The sequence below is a fragment of the Myxocyprinus asiaticus genome, chromosome 23, assembly GCF_019703515.2.
Source record: "Myxocyprinus asiaticus isolate MX2 ecotype Aquarium Trade chromosome 23, UBuf_Myxa_2, whole genome shotgun sequence".
Lineage (NCBI taxonomy): Eukaryota > Metazoa > Chordata > Actinopteri > Cypriniformes > Catostomidae > Myxocyprinus > Myxocyprinus asiaticus.
Window position 1 is genome coordinate 9,730,275 of NC_059366.1, and position 25,709 is coordinate 9,755,983.

Below are 25,709 nucleotides of genomic sequence, written 5' to 3' on the forward strand. Positions count from 1 at the left end.
AAAAAGCACATAAAGGCAGCATAATAGTAATCCGTACGACTCCAGTGGTTAAATCCATATCTTCAGAAGTGATATGATAGGTGTGGGTAAGAAACAGATCAATATTTAAGTCCTTTTTTACTATAAATCTCCACTTTCACTTTCACATTCTTTTGTTATTGGCATATCACCACCTACTGGCAGGGAGGAGAATTTATAGTAAAAAAGGACTTAAATATTGATCTGTTTCTCACCCACACCTATCATATCACTTCTGAAGATATGGATTCAAATGCTGGAGACTTCTGGATTAGTTTTTTGCTGCCTTTGTGATTTTTGGACCTTCAAAGTTTTGGCCACTATTCACTTGCATTGTATGGACCTACAGAGCTGAGATATTCTTCTAAAAATCTTTGTGTTCTGCAGAAGAAAGAAATTCACACATCTGGGATGACATGAGGGTGTGAAAATCTAGAGAATTTTCATTTTTGGGTGAACTATCCCTTTAAAATACACTAAGTATGACTTATGCAAGGGCGGAGCTAGTCCATTCCTGATGGGTCAGTGTGAATATTTCTGTTTGACAGAGTTATGGAACGCTTTAGGATAGGCTCTTTATTATTGAGACTAGCACTAAAGTTTTCTGTTAAAGGTGAAGTGTGTAATTCCTGCGACCAAACAGAATTTTGCAAAAACTAATTGCTGTTTGCAAACAAGTTTCAAACACTCACCACATCACCCACCCCGCCCGTCCTATCCCAAATCCCACCACTGTTTGCGGCAGTGTTGCTGTGTCTGCTCGAGCAAAGAGATTACAGTTGTACTTGCCACTAGTGGAACAGACATTACACACTTCAGATTTTATGAGTCAGTTTATTGGCATTTCCTTTTAAAGAAGACTTTTAAAAAAATCTAATACTTGGATATATGTTCATTCAGCACAGAATTCAATATATAAATATTGATATATTGAAAAAGGCAACTTAAGCCATTTATGTTTAACTCATTTAAAACAAAATAAAGACCTTTTAAATTTTGAATCATGTTTGTTGCTCATTTATTCTATGTAATTATTTATATTTGATTTAATTATTTTGAGCCTTCCATTCAGTAACTTGCAATTGCAATTCTTGGCTAAAAGAGGCTTTCAACCCCAATTTCTTCAGAATGTGCCAGAAATTATTTTGATAAACAGTAGGTTATAAATGTTTCCAAAAAATGAACAATAAATTCTAATAAATGTAAACAAAATAAATTCTATATTAAAACGTATTAAAAACAAGCTCATCTGAGCAAGTTAGAAGTTATTCTAGACCAGCATCAATTCATAAAAGGATTAAGCTTTTATATGGTCATTTCTGATGATCTGATTATTTTTAAAATGAATGTACATATATTTATTATAAAAATTATTTAAAATATATGTATTTAAGTAAATATTTTTAAATAAATTAGATTTATGCTTTCCAATGAAAATGTAGTTTTCTCAGCTCTAACACATTTTACCATGTTTAAATTAATTTAGCAGGTCCAACAAAGAAAAAGTAAAAAGTCTTCAGATTCCATCTCTGCCTGGTAATGAGAGGCAAAAACTGTGAAAGTGTGATTTAAAGGAATAGTTCACCTAAAAATGGTAATTTTGTCCTCATTTATTCACCCTCATGTTGTTCCAATTGCGTATGACATACTTTCTTCCATGGAACACAAACCGCTCCAAGGCATAATTGCATCTTTTCCCCCCCATGCAATGAAAGTGAATGGTGACTGAGGCTCTCATTTTGCCTGACATCTCCTGTGTTTCACAAAAGAAAGAATGTCAATACCAGTTTAGAACAACATGAGGTGAGTAAATAATGACACATTTTCATTTTTGGGTGAGCTATCTCTTTAAAATGCCTTTGTCAACTGTTTTACAAGCTTCACAATGTCACAATGACTTTGTGCACATATCTCCCTCTGCAGCCTGGGAGGCCTTATAGTTCCTCCGCAGCGTACGGAGGATGGCGTGCTGGAGGCTGTTCTGTTTTCCATGGGTCGCACAATGACTCAAGAGGAGGTCAAGCAAATGATGCAGCGCACCGTACAGCAGGTGGCAGGAACCCTGAGTCTGGATTTGGACCGGGCCGAGCACCTGCTGATACACTGCAAATGGAACGTGGATATGTTGATTGAGCGATACACAGACGACCCAGACTCCCTAGTGTTGGCTGCCGGCCTTAAGATCCACAACCCCCAGCCAGCGCCTGGCCCTGTCGCCCACTGTCCTGTGTGCCTTTCCCAGTTCAAAGAGAGCGACCCGCCCCCAATGCTCTGCTGCATGCATTACTGCTGCAGGGTGAGTGTGGAGGAGTTTTGTATTTTAATGTCCTCATGAAATGGTGTGACAAGCAGTTTTCTTGTATTGATGTATTTCCTATTCCTCCCTTTTTTATAATAGCTGGTAGTATTTAGTTTAATTCAGTACTGTGAAACATGATTTACTAGTTGTTTTTGTGTGTTAGAAGGAGAGACATTCTCATTTTAGAAAGTGTTTTATTAGTCAGAAATGTGGATATGCCTCTAGGTGCAAGATGATGTCATCAATATGTTTAGTCTGTTTTTCTTAAAGAGAAAGACTACATTTTAAAGGCATATGTCTGTTAAAAGTAAGTTTTGTCAATTTTCAGAAGAATACTTTCATATATATATATAGCCACAAAACTAACAGAAATGGACTAAAAGCCACTTAAGTCAGATTTTTATTTCATTGGCTCTTTAACCCTTGTGTTGGGTTTGTTTTGTGCTAACACATTTTGTGTTCCCGGTCAAAAATGACCGGCCCACTAAGATTGTTCTCTCATATTGCATATATTATCACAAGATATTGCATTAGATCTTTTTATCAACTTCTTTTTTAGTAATTATGACAGGTTTTGTACTCATTTTTTTGAACATAATTTAAAAACAAAATATATATTTTTATTGATAGAAATATTAATTCAACTGTCTGAGCTTATACCGAGCCAGTTTGCGGCACTCACTGCAGAAAACAAAAATTATATTATTAAAATAATAATTATAATTGTTATAAATTAATAACCATGTGCTTGATCTGAACAAAATAGATGTCATTTTAAAGCTTAGAATATGGACTTTACAATGCATATAGCTGATCCTACCAATTCTTAAATAATGCTTTTTAATTGGCTGACAAATTATGATTCTCATCATTTGCAAATTTATCACATTAATTATATTCAGAGTTGGTAAAACCATAAATCAAAAACTGCACAAATCATAATATAAGTAGATCTTGAAATATTCCTCAGAGTGTACATTGAAAGATGATGCACAAAAGGGCGCTTAACACACAGTGTGTGTGGGTGGAGGTGTTTTTGTAGTCTAATCCATTCATTTCCAATGGCCGGTCATTTTTGAATGGGAACAAGTGTAACAGTGAAATAAAACCAATAAAATATAAAGAAAATTGTCAAATGTTTTTGTGTTATAAGATAACAAATGTGAACAAAATCAAGGAATTTTATTTGTTGGATTTAAGTATAAAAAAATAAACAAGTGTGTCTGAGTTAAAATGACCGGAACACAACATAAGGTTAAAAGTACAACAATTAAAGGTATAGTTCACACAAAAATGAAAATTAATTTACTCACCCTCATGTCCTGACTGAATGTCCTGGCCATTTTTTTCCATATAATGATAGTGAATGATGACTGGGGCTGTCAAGTTTTGAAACTATGTGTTTGGAATGACATGAGGGTGAGTAAATAGTGAATGAAATAAACATTTTGGGTGAACCTGTTTCTTTAAGAACTACAGATGTAATAAGTCAGCATAGCTCATATATTTTGATCCTTGTTTGAGAACATGCATTTATGTGTTTTGAACGTTTACGTGACTTCATGTTAAATTATGAATTTTTTATCATAAAAAATTGCATTGTCTTTCCATTAGTCCTGCTGGCAGGAGTACCTCTCTGCTCGTATCGAACAAAATCTGGTGATGAGCTGTGACTGTCCCATCACTGATTGTCGGGCTCAGCCAACCTCCAAGTTCTTTCACAACATCATCACTGATAAGGACACCATTGCCAAAGTATGTGCGTTTTCAAGTGGGTTGATGGACTAGAGAAATATTTTGTATCCTGATCTGTGTTTGCATGAATTTTCTCTTGCAGTATGACAGTGCCCTTCTGCGGGGCTTTGTGGAGTGCTGCTCCAACCTGACTTGGTGTACCAACCCTCAGGGCTGTGACCAGATCCTGTGCAAGGAGAACATTGGCAGCATGGGCACCTGCTCCAAGTGCTGCTGGTCTTCCTGTTTCAGCTGCAACTTCCCAGAGGTTATATGCCTAATCTAACGCTTTAGTACATCAAACAACTAACTCATTTAGCGTTTACATGCCCAGTTCTAATCGTGCTACAGCGGGTTTTTGTGTATTCGAGCTACAGTATTTATCTGTCTCTCCAAGTGTACATAACATAATGCTTAATCTGAAAATTGAAGGAAGGACTTCAAATATGCTGCGTTAAATACATGTTGCACGTCACCTCTGTCTTTTGGCACATGTGCACAATGGTGAGACCACCTGTGGTCCGATTAACGTGTACACATGGTGGATGAAGCCGAGCTACAGTCGCATTATCTAGGTCTGTTAGTCGCAAAAATCGGATTAAGATTTCAGTCAGACTAAAGACTATTGGAATAATACTTTTTAATAAAGTTGTATTTGTTAACTTTAGTTAAATACATTAGTTAACATAAACCATCAATAAACAATACTTTTACAGCATTCATTAAAGCTGAAGTATGTCATTTCTGCGACGCAAGCGCCGCCGAACGGAATTGCAAAAATATACGATGTTTTCAAAACAGCTTTCTTATATATATTTTTTTATATATAACGTTTTTATTTTATCCCCTTTTCTCCCAATTTGGAATGCCCAGTTCCCACTACTTAGTAGGTCCTCGTGGTGGCGCAGTTACTCGCCTCAATCCGGGTGGCAGTCAATCCAAGCATCTTATCACGTGGCTTGTTGTGCTTGACACCGCGGAGACTCACAGCATGTCAAGGCTCATGCTACTCTCCGCGATCCTCACACAATTTACCTCGCACCCCATTGAGAGCGAGAACCACTAATCGCGACCACAAGGAGGTTACCCCATGTGACACTACCTTCCCTAACAACCGGGCCAATTTGGTTGCTTAGGAGACCTGGCTGGAGTCACTCAGCACACCCTGGATTCGAACTCGCGACTGCATGGGTGGTAGTCGGCGTCAATACTCGCTGAGTTACCCAGGCCCCCTCAAAGCAGCTTTCTTAATACGCCCTTGTCTGCTGTGGTTCGAACTGTCAGATAGCCTGCCCCCAACTCATGCCATTGGTTGATTAACCTTGTTGGGGTGGGTCTAAGCAGGTCGTTCTAAACAAACACAGGAATTTCATAGTGCCACAGAGATAAAGCCTTACAATTTTTGAGAAAATTAACCCCTGAGTGACTTATAGTTGTTTCCGCAAATCAAGCTGGGATAGAAGTATTTTAATACTGAAAGTTACATAATTCAGCTTTTATATTTATTAATGTTTATTTTAAAATGAAAAGTTGTTAACCCCATGAAGCTGCACGTGTCATATTTGATATATGATTTTATAAAGCCTCAAAAGCATCATCATGATGAATACTTAGCTGAAAAAACTGTTGCATGCAATGTACTAGAATTCTACTGCCTCCTGTTGGAAGTTTCTGTGCTCTTCTGGAAGTAGAAGACCTTGTAATTGAATTTCCAAAATGGCCGCTCGTATTGTTATGCACATGTCTTTTTTTATGTGAAATCTTTGCCGATTATGATAAAGTAAATTTAACAAAGTTTATAATTTTACTTATATTTCAAAGAGTTTTCAAAAACAAAAAAATATTATTCCTTTTGTCTATATATTCTAAAACCAGCTCCATTTTAAAAATATATACTATTGTTATTTTATATGTCAGGCTTTAGAGGGTTAATATTAGTTAATGCACTATGAACTAACAATGAACAATTGTTGACCATTATTAATTAATACTGTAAATGTAAAAACGTAAAAAACATTTTCCTTATTGATTCATGATACCTGATGCATTCACTTATGTTAACAAATAGAACCTTATCGTAAAGTGTTAGAAATTATTGTTTTAGTCTGACTGAAGTCAGACTTTTAAAGTGCATGTGAATGTATTTATAGAGTAATTGATCTGTTGGGTGAATCTCACAAAACCTTTCAAGTTCATATTTTACATGTAATGGTCATAGTTTACCCCCATCTTAAAATAAGAAATTATATTCTGCAGCTGCTTAAAGACAATGAAGCCTGTTCTAAAATCCCAATAATATATGTATTTTTTTTTAATTGTAAAGTGTTAATACGTCATCATAGTATTTGTTGTACTTTATTTGTACCTTACATGGTAGTTTTTATTGCAGATTTAAATATAAAAAACAATTGTATTACATTTATTTTTACAGTAATACATTAAAAAGATACTGTATTACAGTATTGAGAATCTTTTAAAATAATGATAATAATGTGACTCACAAGTAAAACATCCAGACATGTTACGCTAATGAGAATCTGGGGAGTGCTTAATTGTCATCTAAATAATGTCACAATGCGAAAAATCGTAATGACTTCATTGTTTTTAAGCAAAATATTTTTTATTTATTTATTTATTTATTTTTTTTTTACTTTTGATTTCAGGGGGACCTGGACATTTTATTGTGAGATTCACCCTGCAAGGCAATAAGGCTAACAGTAAGGTTTTGTAATGTTATTCAGGATAATCTGTACTCATGCCTCTGTAATCTCACTGGTTCCCCTGTCAGGCGCACTACCCAGCCAGCTGCAGTCACATGTCTCAGTGGATGGATGATGGAGGATATTATGAGGGAATGAGCATGGAAGCGCAGAGTAAACATCTGGCCAAACTTATATCCAAGCGCTGCCCCAGCTGCCAGGCCCAGATCGAGAAAAATGAGGGTTGCCTTCAGTGAGTATACACACAAAAATGCAATCCCAAATAAAAAATTTGTGTCATTACTTCCACTATAGAGTAATGTCCTTATTGTTTTATTTATTTCCTTTCTAAAGAATTGTGTAAAATCTTACTTCAGTAAAAGTCTGAAGTTGTACCTGAAACTCTTTATCTCCTTATAGTATGACATGTACCAAATGTAACCATGGATTCTGCTGGAGATGTCTAAAGCCGTGGAAGCCAACACACAAAGATTACTACAACTGCTCAGCCATGGTAAGTATCTTCAGAAGATGGATTGTACTGCAGATGTGCATGTGGAATAGTTTTGCTGAAAAAAAGTGTTTGTGCGTCTTGATGCAAAACAAACAATTGTATCTCAGTATTTTTCAGCCAATTAATTTATATTGCCTTCAGGGGTGTGGGGGTGACACATTCTAAATCTCATCAGCCTCTCTTCACAATATGACAGTTTAAGAACCTGTGATAAGAATGTGATTTTCTTTTTTTTTTTTTCTTTTTTTTTTAGAATGTGATCTCATATCATGATAACTGAACTTTTAGGAAACATCAGTCAATCAATCATTTTTTGTGATTTAATTTAACTTTAATAATTAACTAAAACGTAGCAACCATGTGTGAATGAAATTCATATAATTGTCATATAATTTAATCACTGCTGTCAATCATTTCAAACATTTGTCCAGTCAGCCTGAAACAAAGAATCAAAGCACAAAATATTCCTTAACGTCAATGTCAAATATGATGTTACCTGAACAATTTCAGAAGCTTGTGTTACCTCTGTCTACACTGTTGACTTGGTCACTGATCTTTCTCTTTTTTTTCTTCTTTTTTTTTCTAAAAATGATATGCCACAAACATCACCATTACCATTCATCTAAAAACATGGTAAAGTCCAAGAATAATATCATAGTTTAGATGTAAACTATGACTTAAGGTTATTGTTGTCACACACATGATCCTATGAAAGAAGTCCCGAATGTCTGTCCCCTTCAGTTTTTTGGCTGATGGTTGTACTGTACATGAAACATTATTGGTCATTTAGTGTTTCGGCAAAAAAGACTAACAATAAAGTGGTCCGAGATTAAAAACTCACTAAACGTTACCGTAACGTAGATGTATGATTAGATGTAACTAAATGAGGACGTTGACGTGAGCGCTAGCCAATGGGATTACCGCTTCTGCGTTAGTTCTGCCCACTGAAGCAACCAGCTGGTAGAGGTTTTTGCTGGGTCTTAAAGGCTTCGTTTTAATGCAAACGGCTACAGTTATTTCTATGGCAAGCCTTTATATCCCAAAAATCCCAAAAATGGGATTTCAACTAGTAAAAACCATAATTCTTGATATAAATAATTGAATTTTCACTAGTAATGTTTCACACCAATATGTCTTTCACTCCTATTCAAAACACAATTATTGATATCAAAAATTAGTTACTTACTAGTTGAAAGTCCAATTTCACATAATTTGTTTCTTACTAGTAAAAAAGATCGTTTTTGATATAAAGAATATAATTTCTACTAGTGGAAATGGCCATTTTTGATATCAGATATTCAGTTTTCACTAGTGACAATTTTAATTTCTGATATCTGCAATGTAATTGTTACTAGTAAAGTCTTTTTAGAAATCATTTAATTACACTCCAAATTATTGATATCTGAAATCCATTTCCAGACACCAGAAATACCAATTGTAACATGTTGAAATACATTTATCAAGAATTAAAATGTTAACCAGTGAAAATGTATTTATTGATATCAGGAATTTATATTTTTACTAGTAACAATGTAATTGTTGATATCAAAAATGATATTTTTACTAGAAAGAAGTACATTCTTGATAACAAGAATTAGCATTTTAACTAGTGGAAATTTAATTGTTGATATCTGTAATTACCTTTGCATAGTTTTGCCGCCCTTTTTACTTTTAATCACATGTAGGATATGAATTGGCGATATCAACAATTCAATTTTCACTAGTTAAAATTCTAATTTTTGATATCAGTAATTACATTTCCACTATTAAAAATGTGAATTCTTGATATCAACAATGACGTCATCACTCGTGGAAATACATTCTTGATATCAAAAATGAAATTTAAACTAGTAAAAAACGTAATTCGTAATATCTGTAACTGAATTCTTACATGTAAAAAAAACAATTGTTACATGTTGAAATGTAATTTTTACTAGTTAAAATGGTCATTTCAGATATAATAAATTCCTTTTTGGAAATGTGCATAGTAATGAGGAGTGCTTACGAGTTATTTACGTACCTTATGAATATTCCAATAAAAAAGAAAGGTATGGAACCTCACAGGGGATACGCAAGGGGAAAAGAGAACTGCTAATTCATCCCCACGATCCATTTCCTCTCCTGTTTATAAACCACACTTATATTTCTCATATCAACACCACAAGGTGTATATTATTTTTATATTTAATAACACTGTATGATTTTGTAATGTGTATCAAGGTATGTCCATCTGCAGAGCCACAGCAGTTTCAGGACCGGTGCGGTGTAAGTAGATTAGCGCCATCTACCGTTTGGAGCATATTTTTTCCAATTTGGAATGCCCAATTCCCAATGCGCTCTAAGTCCTCGTGGTGGCGTAGTGACTCAATCCAGGTGGCGGAGGACAAATCTCAGAGACCTCCACGTCTGAGACCATCAATCCGCGCATCTTATCACGTGGCTTGTTGAGTGCATTACCGTGGAGGCATAGCGCACGTGGAGGCTTCAAGCTATTCTCCGCAGCACCCCACCGAGAGCGAGAACCACACATTATAGCGACTATGAGGAGGTTACCCCATGTGACTCTTCCCTCCCTAGCAACTGGGCCAATTTAGTTTAGCTTAGGAGACCTGGCTGGAGTCACTCAGCACGCCTTGGATTCGAACTCGTGACTCCAGGGGTGGTTGTCAGCATCTTTGCTCTCTGAGCTACCCAAGCCCCTGGAGCATAATTTCTTATGTTTGTTTGCTTTTTTAGATTTAAAATGTGCTGTTTTTACATACATTTTAATTTGATTACTATCTGAAACATTTAATGGTAGCCTTTTCAACACTTTTCAGTTAGGTTCCATGTGTTACCATTAGTTAATGCAGTAGGTTTCATCAAGGGCATAGCAGCCACGGGGGACGTGAGGGATACGTCCCCCGCACTCTTTAAAAAGGTGATTTTTTTTTGTCCCCTGCACTTTTCCAAGCTAAACCCATACTGAGTCCAAATGGTGCATTTGTAAACGGTATTCTTTGCATTTTGTTACTTTGGGCTGATTGAGTGAACATCTAGCCAATCATGGGTGAGTTTCATGAGCCGAAACAACCCTTACGTAATAGGCCATCAGTCAGACAGTCTAATCAACGTGGCTCTGTTCATTTCTACAAAGTCGCTTTCAACAATGCTCATCTAACCATGTTTATTATCGCCATTAATGTTGATCTAAATGAATAATCTAGAGATGAGGAACACACAAACGAGAGTTATTTATCTGCTTATCATTCCTGATTGGCAGTATTACGTGAGATGCACTGCAGAAAAAAAAAACAAAGGACAGTCCTTTTAAGCACACATTGTAAGTGGAGTTTGTATCAGCGCATGAGTCTTCATTAAGTTATGCTTTTTACATTGTTTGCGAGGTAATAGTTTGATCGGGTTTTTTTTTTTTTTGCCAGTTTAAGCAGATTACTAGATCTATGTTAAATATGTAAAGCTAATTTTGATATCAGCTCTTGTTTTTTACCTCTGTGTTGGTGTGCAAAGATAGATTTCCTGTGTTCTTAGAAAGTCAATAGATATGTAGACATGCTTTTTATACATGAAAACGTACGGATGTTAATTATAATAATTATAAGACTATTGTTGTCTTTTGATAAGTCATGCTCAGCAGCTCTCAAACTGTAGGGAAATGATAGATTTGGTTTGTTCTTATAATGCTTAAAACCTCTACTAAATTCTCTTTGTAGATCTGTAGACATACAAATTTTAAAGGATTACAATTTTCATTTTAACCGTTGATTCAGTGACTAACTCATTTCACACAAGAAACTCATTTGTCGCCACCATCTGGCATCACCAGAAATGGTCACTGAATCATTAAATGAATCTGAACGAATTTTGGTGAACGTAGTCAAAACACTCGAGCAACTTGGATATATTTAAATCCCACAATGCACAAGCACAGAGGAAAAAATAAAATTGTGCACATGCACATTTGGAATTATTGTAATTGATTAAATAATTTATTCAGGACCAGCTTGTGCTCAGTCTTTTATTATCATGTGTGAAACAGAAGCAAGTGCTCCATAAGATGCCCTTTAGTTTTGCAGCTAATTTTGCAATTATTTTGCAATGTTTGAATCTTTAAAATACTACAAATATTAAAAGTATATAAAATGTATATATTAATAATACTTATACAAATATACTGTAATATATTAATACTGCACTGTAAGTGCTGGGTCTGTGCCACCTACTGACAGCTCCCCCCCCACACACACTTTTAAAATGAATGCTATGTCTTTTAACAGCATTTATTAATCTCTGTTAATGGATAAAACATTGTTCTTTAATTTATATTTTATGAACTAATGTTAACATTTACAACTTCTAATTTAAAAAAAAAAATATTAGTATATGTTGAAATTAAAAATGTTTTTGCTCATTGTTTTTCAAGTTAACAAATGTAGTTAACAAATGATACTTTATTGTAAGGTGTTACCCATTTGACTATTTTATATGTGATCATTTGATTTCCTTCCTGTTCATAAAGTTACAAAGAGTACTTAAAGATACAAAGAATGGGCATTTAATGTCATATGTATTTAACCATATAAGGTTCAAAATAAACATTCAATTACAAAGCCTAACAAAACATGTACATTGCAAAATAAAATAAAGAAATAAATAAAACATAATAAGAAATGTATAAAATAATAAATTATACTAAAATTATTATTTAAACAAAGGCTTGAGTGACTCAAAACAAAAGCATTTTTAAAAAATACAACCCGATCGGCAATCGAACTGTTTCCAGATTAATATTCGTTATAACCAGTTTAAGCTTCTAGAAGAATAACGAGAAATACATGAATACAGATCCAGTAGTTCAGGAAAAACACTTGGCTTAATAAAGTAATTGTTTACCAAAAATACTAGATTTAATAAAACTTTACATAGACAACAATTTACCGTGCTCTCAGACATGATTGTTCTGTCATTAGCTCCGCCCATCGGCCTGAAACTGCTGTGACTTGAGGCTGATTTATACTTCTGCATCAAACCTATGGCTCTGCAGCTCATCAGATGGATACTATTGTGTGTAATGCATCTGTGTGCTGTTGATTAATGCTGCTGAAGAATGAGTGTAATATCTCATATAATGAGGGCTGAAATGGCTGCTGTGCCCATACACCAGTTCCTCCATATATTCCTACAAGCACCCGCGCTCAAAACAAGATGTGAGTTTAAACTTCCGAATGTCAAGGGCTATGTAGGAAGAATTGTGTGCCAACGTCTGACATTTTGTTGGGCCAGTCACATCAAGCTAACGCACACCCATACCAACCGATGAGCATAATGCCATCATGCTTCACATGAACAAATGGTCAAAACACATCAATATTTGAATAAACTGTTTCCATCACCTTAATGCCCATTTTAGCTAATGCAAAACTCTAGAAAATCCATCTCCTAGCACGTTAAATTTAAAGCGAATTATGAGAGTTTATTCGCATATCAAGTGTCCATTCAGGATTTCTCATGCACGTTTTCAAAATGCGCATCAAAATAGTTGGATGGAAACCCGGTCAATTTTAATATCTTTAATATCTGGTGAATTTGTATCATATTTAAGGTAAGAATTATAATTTAGTCTCTTAGCCTTGTTGACAGCACTAACAATTGCCTTGGGTATAACATGGGTTTCCATCCAACAATTTTTATGCACATTTTGAAATTGTGCATAAAATATCCTGAATGGAAATGCTTGATATGTGAATAAACTTTCTAAATGAGCTTAAAATTTAATGCGCTAGGAGGAGGTGGATTTTCTAGAGTTTTGCTTTAGTTAAAATGCGCATTAAGGTGATGGAAACTGTTTATTCACAAAACGATGACTTGTTTTGACCATTTGTGCATGTGTTGTGAGTGTGCAATAGCTTGATATGACTAGCCCACCAAAAGGTCCATCCTTGGCACACAAATCTTTGAACATAGAACTTGTCATTCGGAAGTGTTTAACCCACAGCTGGTCAATAAAGTGGGTCCTCACAATCCGCCAGAACAGTTTTGAGAGCAGGTGCTCCCAGGTATGCGGAGACTGGTGGTGTGTGGACACTGCAGCTACTTCAGCCCACATTATATCTAATATTACACTTATTCTGCGGTGTCTTATGGATGCATTTAATAAAATTAGATATTTGCTCCGGTCTTATAAATAAAACAGTCCCCAAAGCAGGGAGAGGTTATTCAGCTGCTCCATCATGAAGAGGCGGCTCCCTCATGATAATGCGCATTACGTAGTGAATGGAAACGCACAACAATTATTTTCTTAATTCAAATTTTTAGAAATGCACTTAGAAAAATGCTAAAAATTTTGGAAGGAAATATATATATATATATATATATATATATATATATATATATATATATATATATATATATAGATATACAGTGGTGTGAAAAAGTGTTTGCCCCCTTCCTGATTTCTTATTTTTTTGCATGTTTGTCACACTTAAATGTTTCAGATCATCAAACAAGTTTAAATATTAGTCAAAGATAACACAAATAAACACAAGATGCAGTTTTTAAATGAAGGTTGTTATTATTAAGGGAAAACAAAATCCAAACCTACATGGCCCTGTGTGAAAAAGTGTTTGCCCCACCTGTTAAAACATAACTTAACTGTGGTTTATCACACCTGAGTTCAATTTCTCTAGCCACACCCAGGCCTGATTACTGCCACACCTGTTCTCAATCAAGAAATCACTTAAATAGGACCTGCCTGACAAAGTGAAGTAGACCAAAAGATCTTCAAAAGCTAGACATCATGCCGAGATCCAAAGAAATTCAGGAACAAATGAGAAAGAAAGTAATTGAGATCTATCAGTCTGGAAAAGGTTATAAAGCCATTTCTAAAGCTTTGGGACTCCAGAGAACCACAGTGAGAGCCATTATCCACAAATGGCGAAAACATGGAACAGTGGTGAACCTTCCCAAGAGTGGCCGGCCGACCAAAATTACCCCAAGAGCGCAGCGACGACTCATCTAAGAGGTCACAAAAGACCCCACAACAACATCCAAAGAACTGCAGGCCTCACTTGCCTCAGTTAAGGTCAGTGTTCATGACTCCACCATAAGAAAGAGACTGGGCAAAAATGGCCTGCATGGCAGAGTTCCAAGACGAAAACCACTGCTGAGCAAAAAGAACATTAAGGCTCGTCTCATTTTTGCCAGAAAACATCTTGATGATCCCCAAGACTTTTGGGAAAATACTCTGTGGACTGACGAGACAAAAGTTGAACTTTTTGGAAGGTGCGTGTCCCATTACATCTGGCGTAAAAGTAACACCGCATTTCAGAAAAAGAACATCATACCAACATTAAAATATGGTGGTGGTAGTGTGATGGTCTGGGGCTGTTTTGCTGCTTCAGGACCTGGAAGACTTGCTGTGATAAATGGAACCATGAATTCTGCTGTCTACCAAAAAATCCTGAAGGAGAATGTCCGGCCATCTGTTCGTGACCTCAAGCTGAAGCGAACTTGGGTGTTCTGCAGCAGAACAATGATCCAAAACACACCAGCAAGTCCACCTCTGAATGGCTGAAGAAAAACAAAATGAAGACTTTGGAGTGGCCTAGTCAATGTCCTGACCTGAATCCTATTGAGATGCTGTGGCATGACCTTAAAAAGGCAGTTCATGCTCAAACCCTCCAGTGTGGCTGAATTACAACAATTCTGCAAAGATGAGTGGGCCAAAATTCCTCCACAGCGCTGTAAAAGACTCATTGCAGGTTATCACAAACGCTTAATTGCAGTTGTTGCTGCTAAGGGTGGCCCAACCAGTTATTAGGTTTAGGGGGCAATCACTTTTTCACACAGGGCCATGTAGGTTTGGATTTTGTTTTCCCTTAATAATAACAACCTTCATTTAAAAACTGCATTTTGTGTTTACTTGTAATATCTTTGACTAATATTTAAACTTGTTTGATGATCTGAAACATTTAAGTGACAAACATGCAAAAAAATAAGAAATCAGGAAGGGGGCAAACACTTTTTCACACCACTGTATATATATATAAAGGGTGCACCCATTATTATACTTTTTTTTTTTTCACACTGTCTTCTTGCACTTTATTACCATACAGTAACACACAGACATACAATATTAGCATTCTAGAACATTCATTTATGTTATGCGCTATTGTAACACCCATTCCTCCTCGATTTTGGCTTGTCAGGTAAGAAGTCTTTTTCCTTGGGCAGACAGCAGCAGATGGGTGGCGTTTAGCGCAGGGAGTGATTCTTTTGTTACTGGTTTCATGTCAGAAAAAGCATGAAAGCGCAATGACAATTTTAAACGCTCATTTAAAACCATCAAACTATAGCTAAGACTAATTATTCGGACAAAAGGCATCCCGACTGCAATGCTGCCTATATTGTATTTATTTATTTATTTATTTATTTTAACAATGGACAAAAAAGTCAAATTGAAATGAATTCTCATTTTCCGTTTCTTAAACATAAAAATAAAAACTTAAAAAAAAAAAAAAAAACAAGCTGTTTTTACTCACATGGAATGTCTCCCATTTTTTTTAAGCTGCTACTACTGCCGACAAATGTGGATTCATGGGAAAACCAGGTCTCACTAATATTCATAAACTCATTACCATAGCTATTCTTACCTGTTAAAATTGTATTTCTAGATATCGATAATAGTATTTTTACTAGTTAAAATCACATTTAAGATATCAGTCATTCTATTTTCACTAGTTGCAAATGCTATTTTAGATATCAAGGCAATAATTGTTACTAATAGAGCTCCCTTTACTGATATCAATAATTACATTGTTACTAGTAAAATGTTCATTCTTGATATCAACAATTGAATTGAACGAGTGAAAATGATAATTTTTGATATCAGTAAATTAATTTCAACATGTTACAATTGGTATTTCTGATATCTGGAAATGGATTTCAGATCAATAATTTGGAGTGTAATTAAATTATATTGAAAAAGACAACTACTAGTAACAATTACATTGCAGATATCAGAAATGTAAATTGTCACTAGTGAAAAATGAATTACTGATTTCAAAAATGAGCATTTTTATTAGTTGGAATTCAGTTGTTGATATCAAAAATTGCCATATCCACTAGTAGAAATTACATTCTTGATATTAAAAATTCTATTTTTACTAGTAAGAAAAGAATTGTTGATATGTGAAATTGGAATTTCAACTAGTAAGAAACTAATTTTTGAAATCAATAATTGTGTTTTGAATAGGAGTGAATAACATATCGGTGTGAATCTTTACTAGTGAAAATTCAATTATAGATGTCAAAAATTACGGTTTTTACTAATTGAAATGTGATTTCTGCGAGTGATGTCATTTTTGATATCAAGAATTCACATTTTTCTATTGGAAATGTAATTACTGATAACAACAATTGGCATTTCCACTAGTAAAAATTATATTCTTGATGTCAAGAATTGGCATTCTAACTAGTGGAAATTGAATTGTTGATATCAACAATTCATATCCTGCGAGTCAATTCAGATTGCAACAGTATCAGAGATCAATGAAATTCAACTAGATACAGATATCAAGAATTAAGGTTTTTACTAGTTGAAATTCCGTTTTTGATATCAAGAATGTGATTTCAACAATTCATATCCTGCGAATGAATTAAAGCTAAAACGGCTTGCCATATATTTCCCTTGCACTACAATTAAGCAAAATAGATGTCTTAATCTAATTATTATTTCTCAGAGGAATACCCTGATTGCAGCAAAGTCATTGTGAATATATTGTGGTGATGAATGAATGAATGAACGAATGAATATTTGATGTCACCCAACCCAAAAAAGTTATGTTCAATATTTAATCACAGGTCAGCAAAGCTGCAAGACAAGAGAAGAAGTTCCAAGACTACAATGAGAGATGCACGTTTCATAACCAAGCCAAGGTATGTTGGAGCCATTCATCCCAATAATTTCTTGCTTTTTTAAAAATTGTTTATACATTTTTGAATGTCAAAATCTTTCTGCTTATTGTTTTATGCAGGACTTTGCGATCAACCTGGAGAACAAGGTGTTTTCTATTAACGAAGCTTTACAGATGAAGTCTCTGACATTTGTCATTGATGCCTGCAAGATTCTTGCCCAAGCTCGGAAGGTGTGAACCTTAAATGACTTAAATTGTTAATGTTTTTTAGTATTCCCATTCGTTTTCCTTATTCTTGGATTTGTGATTTGTCATGTAGGTGCTGGCTTACTCGTGTGTATACAGCTATTACAACCAGGACACTGAGAAGATGGATGTGATGGAGCAGCAGACTGAAGCTCTGGACCTTCATACTAACGCTCTGCAGATCCTACTGGGTTTGTATTAGGAAAATACAATCTACTTGTAAATCTACTGTGTATTGCTGTTGTGTAAAGATGATTATTTTAAAAGATATAGTTAAGTAGTTTGTTGTTAATTAAAAATAGTTTAAAATAGAACAATATCCACCCACTTTTTACAGCAGGCTTGGTTCCTGATTTTTTTCCCATTCATTTTCTCCATAGGCATTTCAAAAAAATTGTTCCAAGCCTTTAATAAAACAATTCTAGCCTTGGGATGAATTACAACATTACAACCTTTGATATGAAGCAAAAAAAAAAGAAAAAGAAAAAAGTATATGAAAATCAGGAAAAAAGACAATACAAGACGGTGTATTGTACATCTTTTATGAGGAAATGAACTCTTCTTCATCCCATGAAGCATTGTGAATGACAGACGAATACAGTACAATATAAAACTTTTATAACTAAATTAAAAGTATAAAATATCACATATTTGAAGTTTATTGCAAAATATTCAAATATATACAAATATACAAGTTGTTTGATAGTGATTCGTTTACGTCATTTGCAATGTTTGGCTTTTTTGCCGCTATATTGGTTTCCATGGTGATAGCTACAATGGCCCAAGGGTGTGGATTTATTTCCGTTGTTTTTTCAGCTTTTATTTGCTTTGCCAATTTTGTTGTGCTGTGCACCCCTGGGCCGCAATAGTGACTTCTCTGATTGGTGGGTCTTGCTTCAGGATTGTGGGTAGTGTAGTTTTCCACTAGGAATTTGTCAATTCATAAAACTGCAGTTGAAATCACAGATTTGTGTTGACTTGATGTGTGGAGCACATGGTAGGTCTTTATAAACCTTTCCTGCTCTATACAGTACTGCTAGAAAGCAATTTTTCTTCTGAAACACATCTTTATTTCAATTCTAATTTTATAGTCCTGATGCATTTTAAAACACAGATTATTAGCTAATTATCTTTTGGTTGTCATCAGAGGAGACACTGTTGCAGTGTACTGATCTTGCATCCTGTGTCCGACTCCTGAAACCTGAACACCTGAACACTGGCTTGGAGCTTATTCGCCGAATTCAGGAACGTCTTGTGGCCATCCTGCAACACTCCACACAGGTAAATTCACTCTGACATATCAATTACCTGGCCACAAATTGATTCAGTACAATTTATCTTTGTTAGGGTTTAACATTCTTTAATACTTTTCACAGCCTTGATTATTAAAATTAATTGATTATCTCCAATTATTGTTCTTTACTTGTAATTAAGTCTTCTTTATTTGCAGGACTTTCGTGTAGGGTATCAGTCCAAGACTGGGCCAGACCAGGAGACTGCGCAGGCCTCGAATCTGGCTAACAACACAGATACCAACAAAGAGTGAGCCACCACACGTTTACAGAGACACATGACTGACACTTTTTTTTTTCTTCTTTTTTTTTTTTTTTTTAAAGAGTTTATTTTAATGTTTCAGCTTTTGGGGAATAATAGATATATCTCTATTTATTTATTTGCACACAAATATCCATTGTTGCAGTAAAATGCAGTATAAAAAAAAGTTTTGCACACAGTTTTTCACTAAATGGACAGAATAATATTTAATAATTTTCCTTTATATGCACCAATATAACAATACATAGCAATAAACGGAAATATTTACCTTCATAAATATTATACTGAAACGTTTTAAATAGAGCTGTCAATCAATAAAAAATTATTAAAGTACATCCTATGCTGATTAATCAATTGAATTAATCATATTAATTGTATATATCAACATTTGCTGAGAAAAGCCCCCAACTGAATATAATTGAAAGAAAAATTTACAAAAAGTGGCTTGAGAAGTCAATATATTGTATGTTTTATTATATATTATTATTACCATACCATTGAACATAAGCCTGTTACTGGCCTGCAGTCCACCACAATCTGTTGAATTCACTTCGCCAATCTGTCCAAGCTAGATTTAGGGTGTGTTCACACAGAACGTGTTATTACTTTCAAAAATAGCAAATTGGAATGGTAGAATGCAGATGACTCAAACTTTTAAATTAAAATGGCTTATAAATGTGGCGCTCGTGGCATAAGATGCTTGAAAAAAACAGCCAGACACACTGCAGTAGTCAAAGATGTTCCCCGTCTAGCATTAGTTTTCGTTGATAAACAATCAAGTCAGTGCAGACGGATACAAAAACAGACCCTTTGTCAACTGCCCCTCACTCATTCTGTAGTTCAGAATCAGAATGAGCTTTATTGCCAAGTATGCTTCCACATACAAGGAATTTTTCTTGGTGACAGAAGCTTCCAGTGCACAAACAATACAACAAGAATACAAATAAAAAGCAAGTAGAAATATAAGTATATATAGAAATACACAATAAGACAAAAAAATATATATAGTATGTACAAATACAAATCTGTTATATAGGGATTTGTTATAAGGAAATGTAATGCAGAAGAGGTAGGATATGTTAAATAATACAATTTACTAGACTGTGTATTGCATGTAATTATAGTATAGTTTTTAACTGTTCATGAGATGGATAGCCTGAGGGAAAAAACTGTTTTTGTGACTGACAATTCTGGTGCTCAGTGCTCTGTAGCATCGGCCAGAAGGCAACAGTTCAAAAAGGTAGTGGGCTGGGTTAGTGGGGTCCAGAGTGGTTTTTCCAGCCCTTTTCCTCATTCTGGAAGTGTACAGTTCTTGAAGGGAGGGCAAGGGGCAACCAATAATCCACTCAGCAGTCTGAACTGTCCTTTGTAGTCTTCTGATGTCCGATTTCATAGCTGAACCAAACCAGACAGTTACTGAAGAACAAAGGACAGACTCAATGACTGCTGAGTAGAACTGGATTAGCAGCGCCTTTGGCAGGTTGAACGTCCTCAACTGGTGAAGGAAGTACAACCTCTGTTGGGCCTTTTTCACAATGGAGCCAATGTGGGTCTCCCACTTCAGGTCCTGTGAGATGGTAGTGCCCGGGAACCTGAATGACTCCACTGCTGACACAGTGCTGTTTAGAATGGTGAGTGGGGTCAATGTTGGTGTGTTTCTCCTAAAGTCCACAATCATCTCCACTGTTTTGAGCGTGTTGAGCTCCAGGTTGTTATGACTGCACCAGTGAACCAGCCGTTCAGCCTTCCTTCTGTATGCAGACTCATTGTCATCTTTGTTGAGGCCGATGACAGTAGCGTCGTCTGCAAACTTCGGAAGTTTGACAGAGGGGTCCTTGGCAGTGCAGTTGTTGGTATACAGTGAGAAGAGTAGTGGGGAGAGAACACATCCATCGGGGGCACCAATGCTGATTGCACATGTGCTGGAAGTCTCACTAGCTGCTGCCTGTCCATCAGAAAGCTAGTGATCCACTGGCAGATAGATGTGGGAACAGAGAGCTGGGTTAATTCCATAGGAGATCTGGGATGATGGTGTTGAAAGCCGAACTGAAGTCCACAAAAAGGATCCTTGCATATGTCCTGGTCTGTCCAGATGTTGCAGGATATGATGCAATACCATGTTGACTGCATCATCCACAGACCTGTTTGCTTTATAAGCAAATTGAAGGGGATCTAGAAAGGGTCCAGTGATGTCCTTCAGGTGGGCCAACACCTATCTCTCAAATGACTTCATGACCACAGACGTCAGAGCGACGGGTCTGTAGTCATTCAGTCCTTTGATCTTATGTTTCTTTGGGACAGGGATGATAGTGGAGCATTTGAAGCAGCAGGGAACTTCACACTGCTCCAGTGATCTGTTGAAGATCTGTGTGAAGATGGGGGCCAGCTGGTCAGCACAGGATTTTAGACAAGAGGGTGAAACACCATCTGGGCCCTGTGCTTTCCTTATCTTTTGTTTCAGGAAGACCCGGGACACCTCCTCTTCACAGATCTTAAGTGCAGGTTGAGTAGTGGGGGGTGGTTGCAGGAGGTGTTTGTGTGAAGTGAAGGTCAGAGCGGGTGTGGGGTGTGAGACTGGGCTTTTCAAATCTACAGTAAAACACATTCAAGTCGTCAGCTAGTTGTTGGCTCCCTACAGTGTTGGGGGATGGTGTCTTGAAGTTAGTAATGTCTTTCAGGCCTCTCCACACTGATGCTGGGTCATTAGCTGAAAACCTGTTTTTCAGCTCCTCAGAATAGGTTCTTTTAGCCACTTTAATTTCCTTAGTGTGTTTTGGCCTGATTATACAAGATTTTATCCCCACTTCTGTAAGCATCGTCTTTGGCATGACGAAGCTGTCTGAGTTTTCCTGTAAACCATGGTTTGTCATTGTTGAACGTTAAATAAGTCCTAGTAGGAATGCACATATCCTCACAGAAACTGATATATGATGTCACAGTATCTGTGAGCTCATCCAGATTGGTGTCTGCAGCTTCAAAAACACTCCAATCAGTGCAGTCAAAGCAGGCTTGTAGTTCCAGCTCTGCTTTATCGGCCATCCTTTATAGTCTTTACTACAGGTTTAGCTGATTTTAGTTTCTGCCTGTAGGTTGGAAGATGGTGAACCAGACAGTGATCAAAGAGTCCCAAAACTGCTCTAGGGACAGAGCGATTTGCATCCTTTAATGTTGTGTAGCAATGGTCCAGTATATTTCTGTCTTTGGTGGGGCATGTAATGTGCTGTCTCACATGGGTGAGGCTGGCTCTGTTAAAATCGCCGAGAATAAGTGAGTCCGGCCGGGTATTGTTGTTCTGTGTCCATGATCTGATCAGCCAGCTGTTGCAGTGCTGCATTCACGCACACGTGTGGAGGAATATAAACACTCACCAGAATAAATGAGGAAAACTCCCGCGGCGAATAGAAAGGCTTCCAAATTAGGACAGCACATCATCTTTAATGTTGTTACATCTGTACACCAACTTTCATTGATGTAAAAGCATGTTCCACCGCCTCTCGTTTTTCCTGTTAATTCCGCAATGTGATCCGCTCTGAACAGCTGAAAGCCCAGCAGATGTAATGTGCTGTCCGGAATGGCTTCACTCAGCCAGGTTTCTGTAAAGCACAAAGCAGCAGAGTTTGAAAAGTCCTTGTTTGTATGGGTGAGGAGATGTAGTTCATCCATTTTGTTAGGGAGAAAGTGGAGATTCGCTATATGAATACTCTGCAGCACTGTTCGAACGTTGTGTTGACGGAGCTTGACCAGCACGCCGGCTCGATTCCCTCGCTTGCGTCTCATAGCGCGCTTGAACAACACAGCTGCGCCTCTGACTAAAATGTCCATCAAAACGTCCGAATAGTCCAAAACCGGAAAGATTGTCTGGTATGTGCTGCCGAATGTTTAGCAGTTTGTCCCTGGTAAAACTGATTGGGAAAAAAATTACTAAACACAGGACAAACAAACAAAAACAACAAAACAATTGGAGAGCTCCACACTGAGGCAGCCATCTGCAGTACCATCTTCATCTAGCAGTTGTGCTGCCTGTTCTTTGTAAGTGTGGTTTGGTGAGGAGAATTGTCTGAACTTATTAGACTGTTGGAAAATTCTGGTCAGGCGCCATGATTAATTGTTTTTTCTTTATAAATAATCATGCTAAATGAACATGTTAAGTTAATGGCCATAATTTTAGCATATGAAAAATTCCGCACATAGACTTCTGTGAACATTTATGAAAGTTGATGCAAACAAATTGCTGAGTTTTAGTTTCTTTTTTGGTTTCAGGCCCAAATCAGATGAGGCCTCTGAGTCTGGAGACTCTGACAACAACAACAATGCAGGTGAAGACGCTGGTGAAGAAGCAGAGGAGGATGACGAGTATGATGATGAATACGTTCCTGAGTGGCACGAGGATTATGACGAGGAAGACATCGATGATGACGACTTCTTTTCTGATGACGATGAATCTGAAAACCTAGAGAGGGACTTCCGCCCTTTGGACTAAATTACCATGAGAGTGATTAACGATGCTTACAGGATGTCTATGTGTATTGGAGTAGACGCTACAAATACCACACCCATATGAGAATGATATAGCAGTAAAAGTGACCATTTGTTCTGGGAATCCCGGAAGTTTCTCTGTAATGTGGCTAGTGCTTCACACTTAGCTTCTACTTTGAATCTTAGCCTAATTTGGTTGCTACACCAAAAATATTTTGTTAATTTAGGGTTGTTACAGGCAGTTTCTTTATCTTAAAAAAATTGTAACTTTGTTCACGGCTGATGAGGGTACTTTACTAAGTTCAATGAAGGATCTTAATTGTTAAAGTTGTAGAGGTGATATTTTTTTGAAACTGACTGTTCATAGTTTTGTTAACGCATAACTCTTTTGGTTGAGAATTGAAAAAGAATGGGTGTGTAAACATCAGGAAAGGATTTTTTTTTTTTTTTATCTGGTCAAAGAAAGCATCAGCATTGCATATTATCTAGTTTAAATATCAAAAGTACTTGCCTATATTCCATTTTAAATTCCTTTAAATGCCTTCATGTACTACATTTCTGAGTTGTTGGATAAGCATTTGAAACGGGAAATATTTGCAAAGGTTTTGAAAAGAGAAAAACATCAGCATCTGTGTTTAAGGGCTGCATGAAAAATGACTAGTCTCTCAGACAGCAGTCCATGACAAGGATGATGCTGGTTGTGTCAGGCACCATAAAACTAAAAACTTAAAAATTTGAATTTTAGCCTGTCTCATTAAGATGTAATGGCAATAAATATTTAAGTGTTGTAGCTCGTCATATTATTTGCCAAGCAAAACATACCTGAATCACTTTGTTCATCTTTCTTTCCTCAAAAGAACATTTAAGTCTTTTTTGGACATGTTTGTTCACTTGTATAGAGATGGAGATATAAAATATCTTCCAAAGTCCGATTTTGAATTGTTGAGATGAACCTATATATTCATATACTGTCTCATCATCTGAAATGTTTTCTCTGTTCAACTTAAAGAAGTTGCACAACTTCAGCTCGCAAAATAAAGGCTTTTCTTCAAAATGAGAGGAGTTTACTTGTGCTTTTTTTTTTGGCCATTTTAAGAAGCTTAAAGGAATATTCCGAGGTTTAATACAAGTTTAGCTCAATTGACAGCATTTGTGACATAATATTGATTACCTCAGAAAGTAATTTTGACTTGCCCCTTTTGACTGTAAATCGAGGTTACAGTGAGGTACTTACAATGGAAGTGAATGGGGCCAATCTTTAAACTTTAAAATACTCAGTTTCAAGATGTGTACTGTTTACACAGTCCAGTGCTTTCACAAAGACCGCTGAGATATTTCTGGGCTCTTATTTTAGTAATATCTTTCAGGGACTAGGAACATTTTATGCATACCATTCCATAAAAAAATAAAAATGCTTAACAGTATTGATCCACAACATTTAGCATCACAGCATGAAAACAGTTCAGGAAAAACACAGTTCCTTTTCATACTCCGTCATAATGCCATTTCAAAATATGCAAAGCATTCACAAAGGCCAATGCTGAATAGAAATGAACAAACTCTCAAAATGTCTAATGAAATTTCAGCACATCTACACACACACCTGTTAGCACAATAATGCTATCGTTTATGTAATTTACTGCACTCCGTTTCTGGACGTCTATCATAGCCGGACCATAACGGTGGATTACATAAGTAATCCCTCCTGTTGACTTCTTGCCAATTAAGTGAAAAGAGCACACAAACAAATTATTCCAAGCTTTTTTCAAACAGATGTTTCAAGTCAATCCTTCTGTAGGTGGCCGATGGAAGAAGCAGCATCTGGGACAGGAGCGCTGTGCTTTGTGAATGATTTCTGATCATAACATTGCTGTAATACTTTAGTTTTGCTTGATTATTAGGATAACCATTAATTGCACACATTGTCCAGGAAATTTATAAGACATCTTACAACATTTAAAAAGCAAAAATCTAACCGCATGACACTCGAGCAAGCAGCCGGCTACACACAAAACGCCAACCAATCGCACTTCCACTAGCCAACCAAAATTCCGTCCACCTAGCGAAATACAGTGGACTCGCTGAGAATATTGTGGATAACAACACAGCGGTCATGGCACAAGACTTTGAAAAAACTGTGAGACGGCCAAAGAAGACTGTACCAAAGACTGTTTAGCCCTAGTCGGAGCACTTGTATTACCTGTAATCCCACCATACAGGTAAAAGAGCCAATTATAAAGGTAAACCTGTTGCAA

At 36.3% G+C, this 25,709-nt stretch overlaps 1 protein-coding gene across 3 annotated transcripts in view; it reads left to right on the plus strand.

Annotated features, from left to right (window-relative positions):
* The window catches only part of LOC127413690 (cullin-9-like), a 100,807-nt gene extending 76,296 nt beyond the window's left edge, over nucleotides 1-24,511 (plus strand). For all 3 annotated transcript variants that reach the window (XM_051651016.1, XM_051651017.1, XM_051651015.1), the window contains 11 exons: nucleotides 1,942-2,314; nucleotides 3,932-4,072; nucleotides 4,155-4,319; nucleotides 6,840-7,003; nucleotides 7,171-7,264; nucleotides 17,126-17,200; nucleotides 17,299-17,409; nucleotides 17,498-17,615; nucleotides 18,572-18,705; nucleotides 18,875-18,966; nucleotides 23,239-24,511. In XM_051651016.1, coding sequence (XP_051506976.1) covers nucleotides 1,942-2,314; nucleotides 3,932-4,072; nucleotides 4,155-4,319; nucleotides 6,840-7,003; nucleotides 7,171-7,264; nucleotides 17,126-17,200; nucleotides 17,299-17,409; nucleotides 17,498-17,615; nucleotides 18,572-18,705; nucleotides 18,875-18,966; nucleotides 23,239-23,458 — 1,687 coding nt within the window. In that variant the 3' untranslated portion in view covers nucleotides 23,459-24,511. The remainder of the gene's footprint in view (nucleotides 1-1,941; nucleotides 2,315-3,931; nucleotides 4,073-4,154; nucleotides 4,320-6,839; nucleotides 7,004-7,170; nucleotides 7,265-17,125; nucleotides 17,201-17,298; nucleotides 17,410-17,497; nucleotides 17,616-18,571; nucleotides 18,706-18,874; nucleotides 18,967-23,238) is intronic.
* The last annotated feature ends 1,198 nt before the right edge of the window (nucleotides 24,512-25,709 follow it).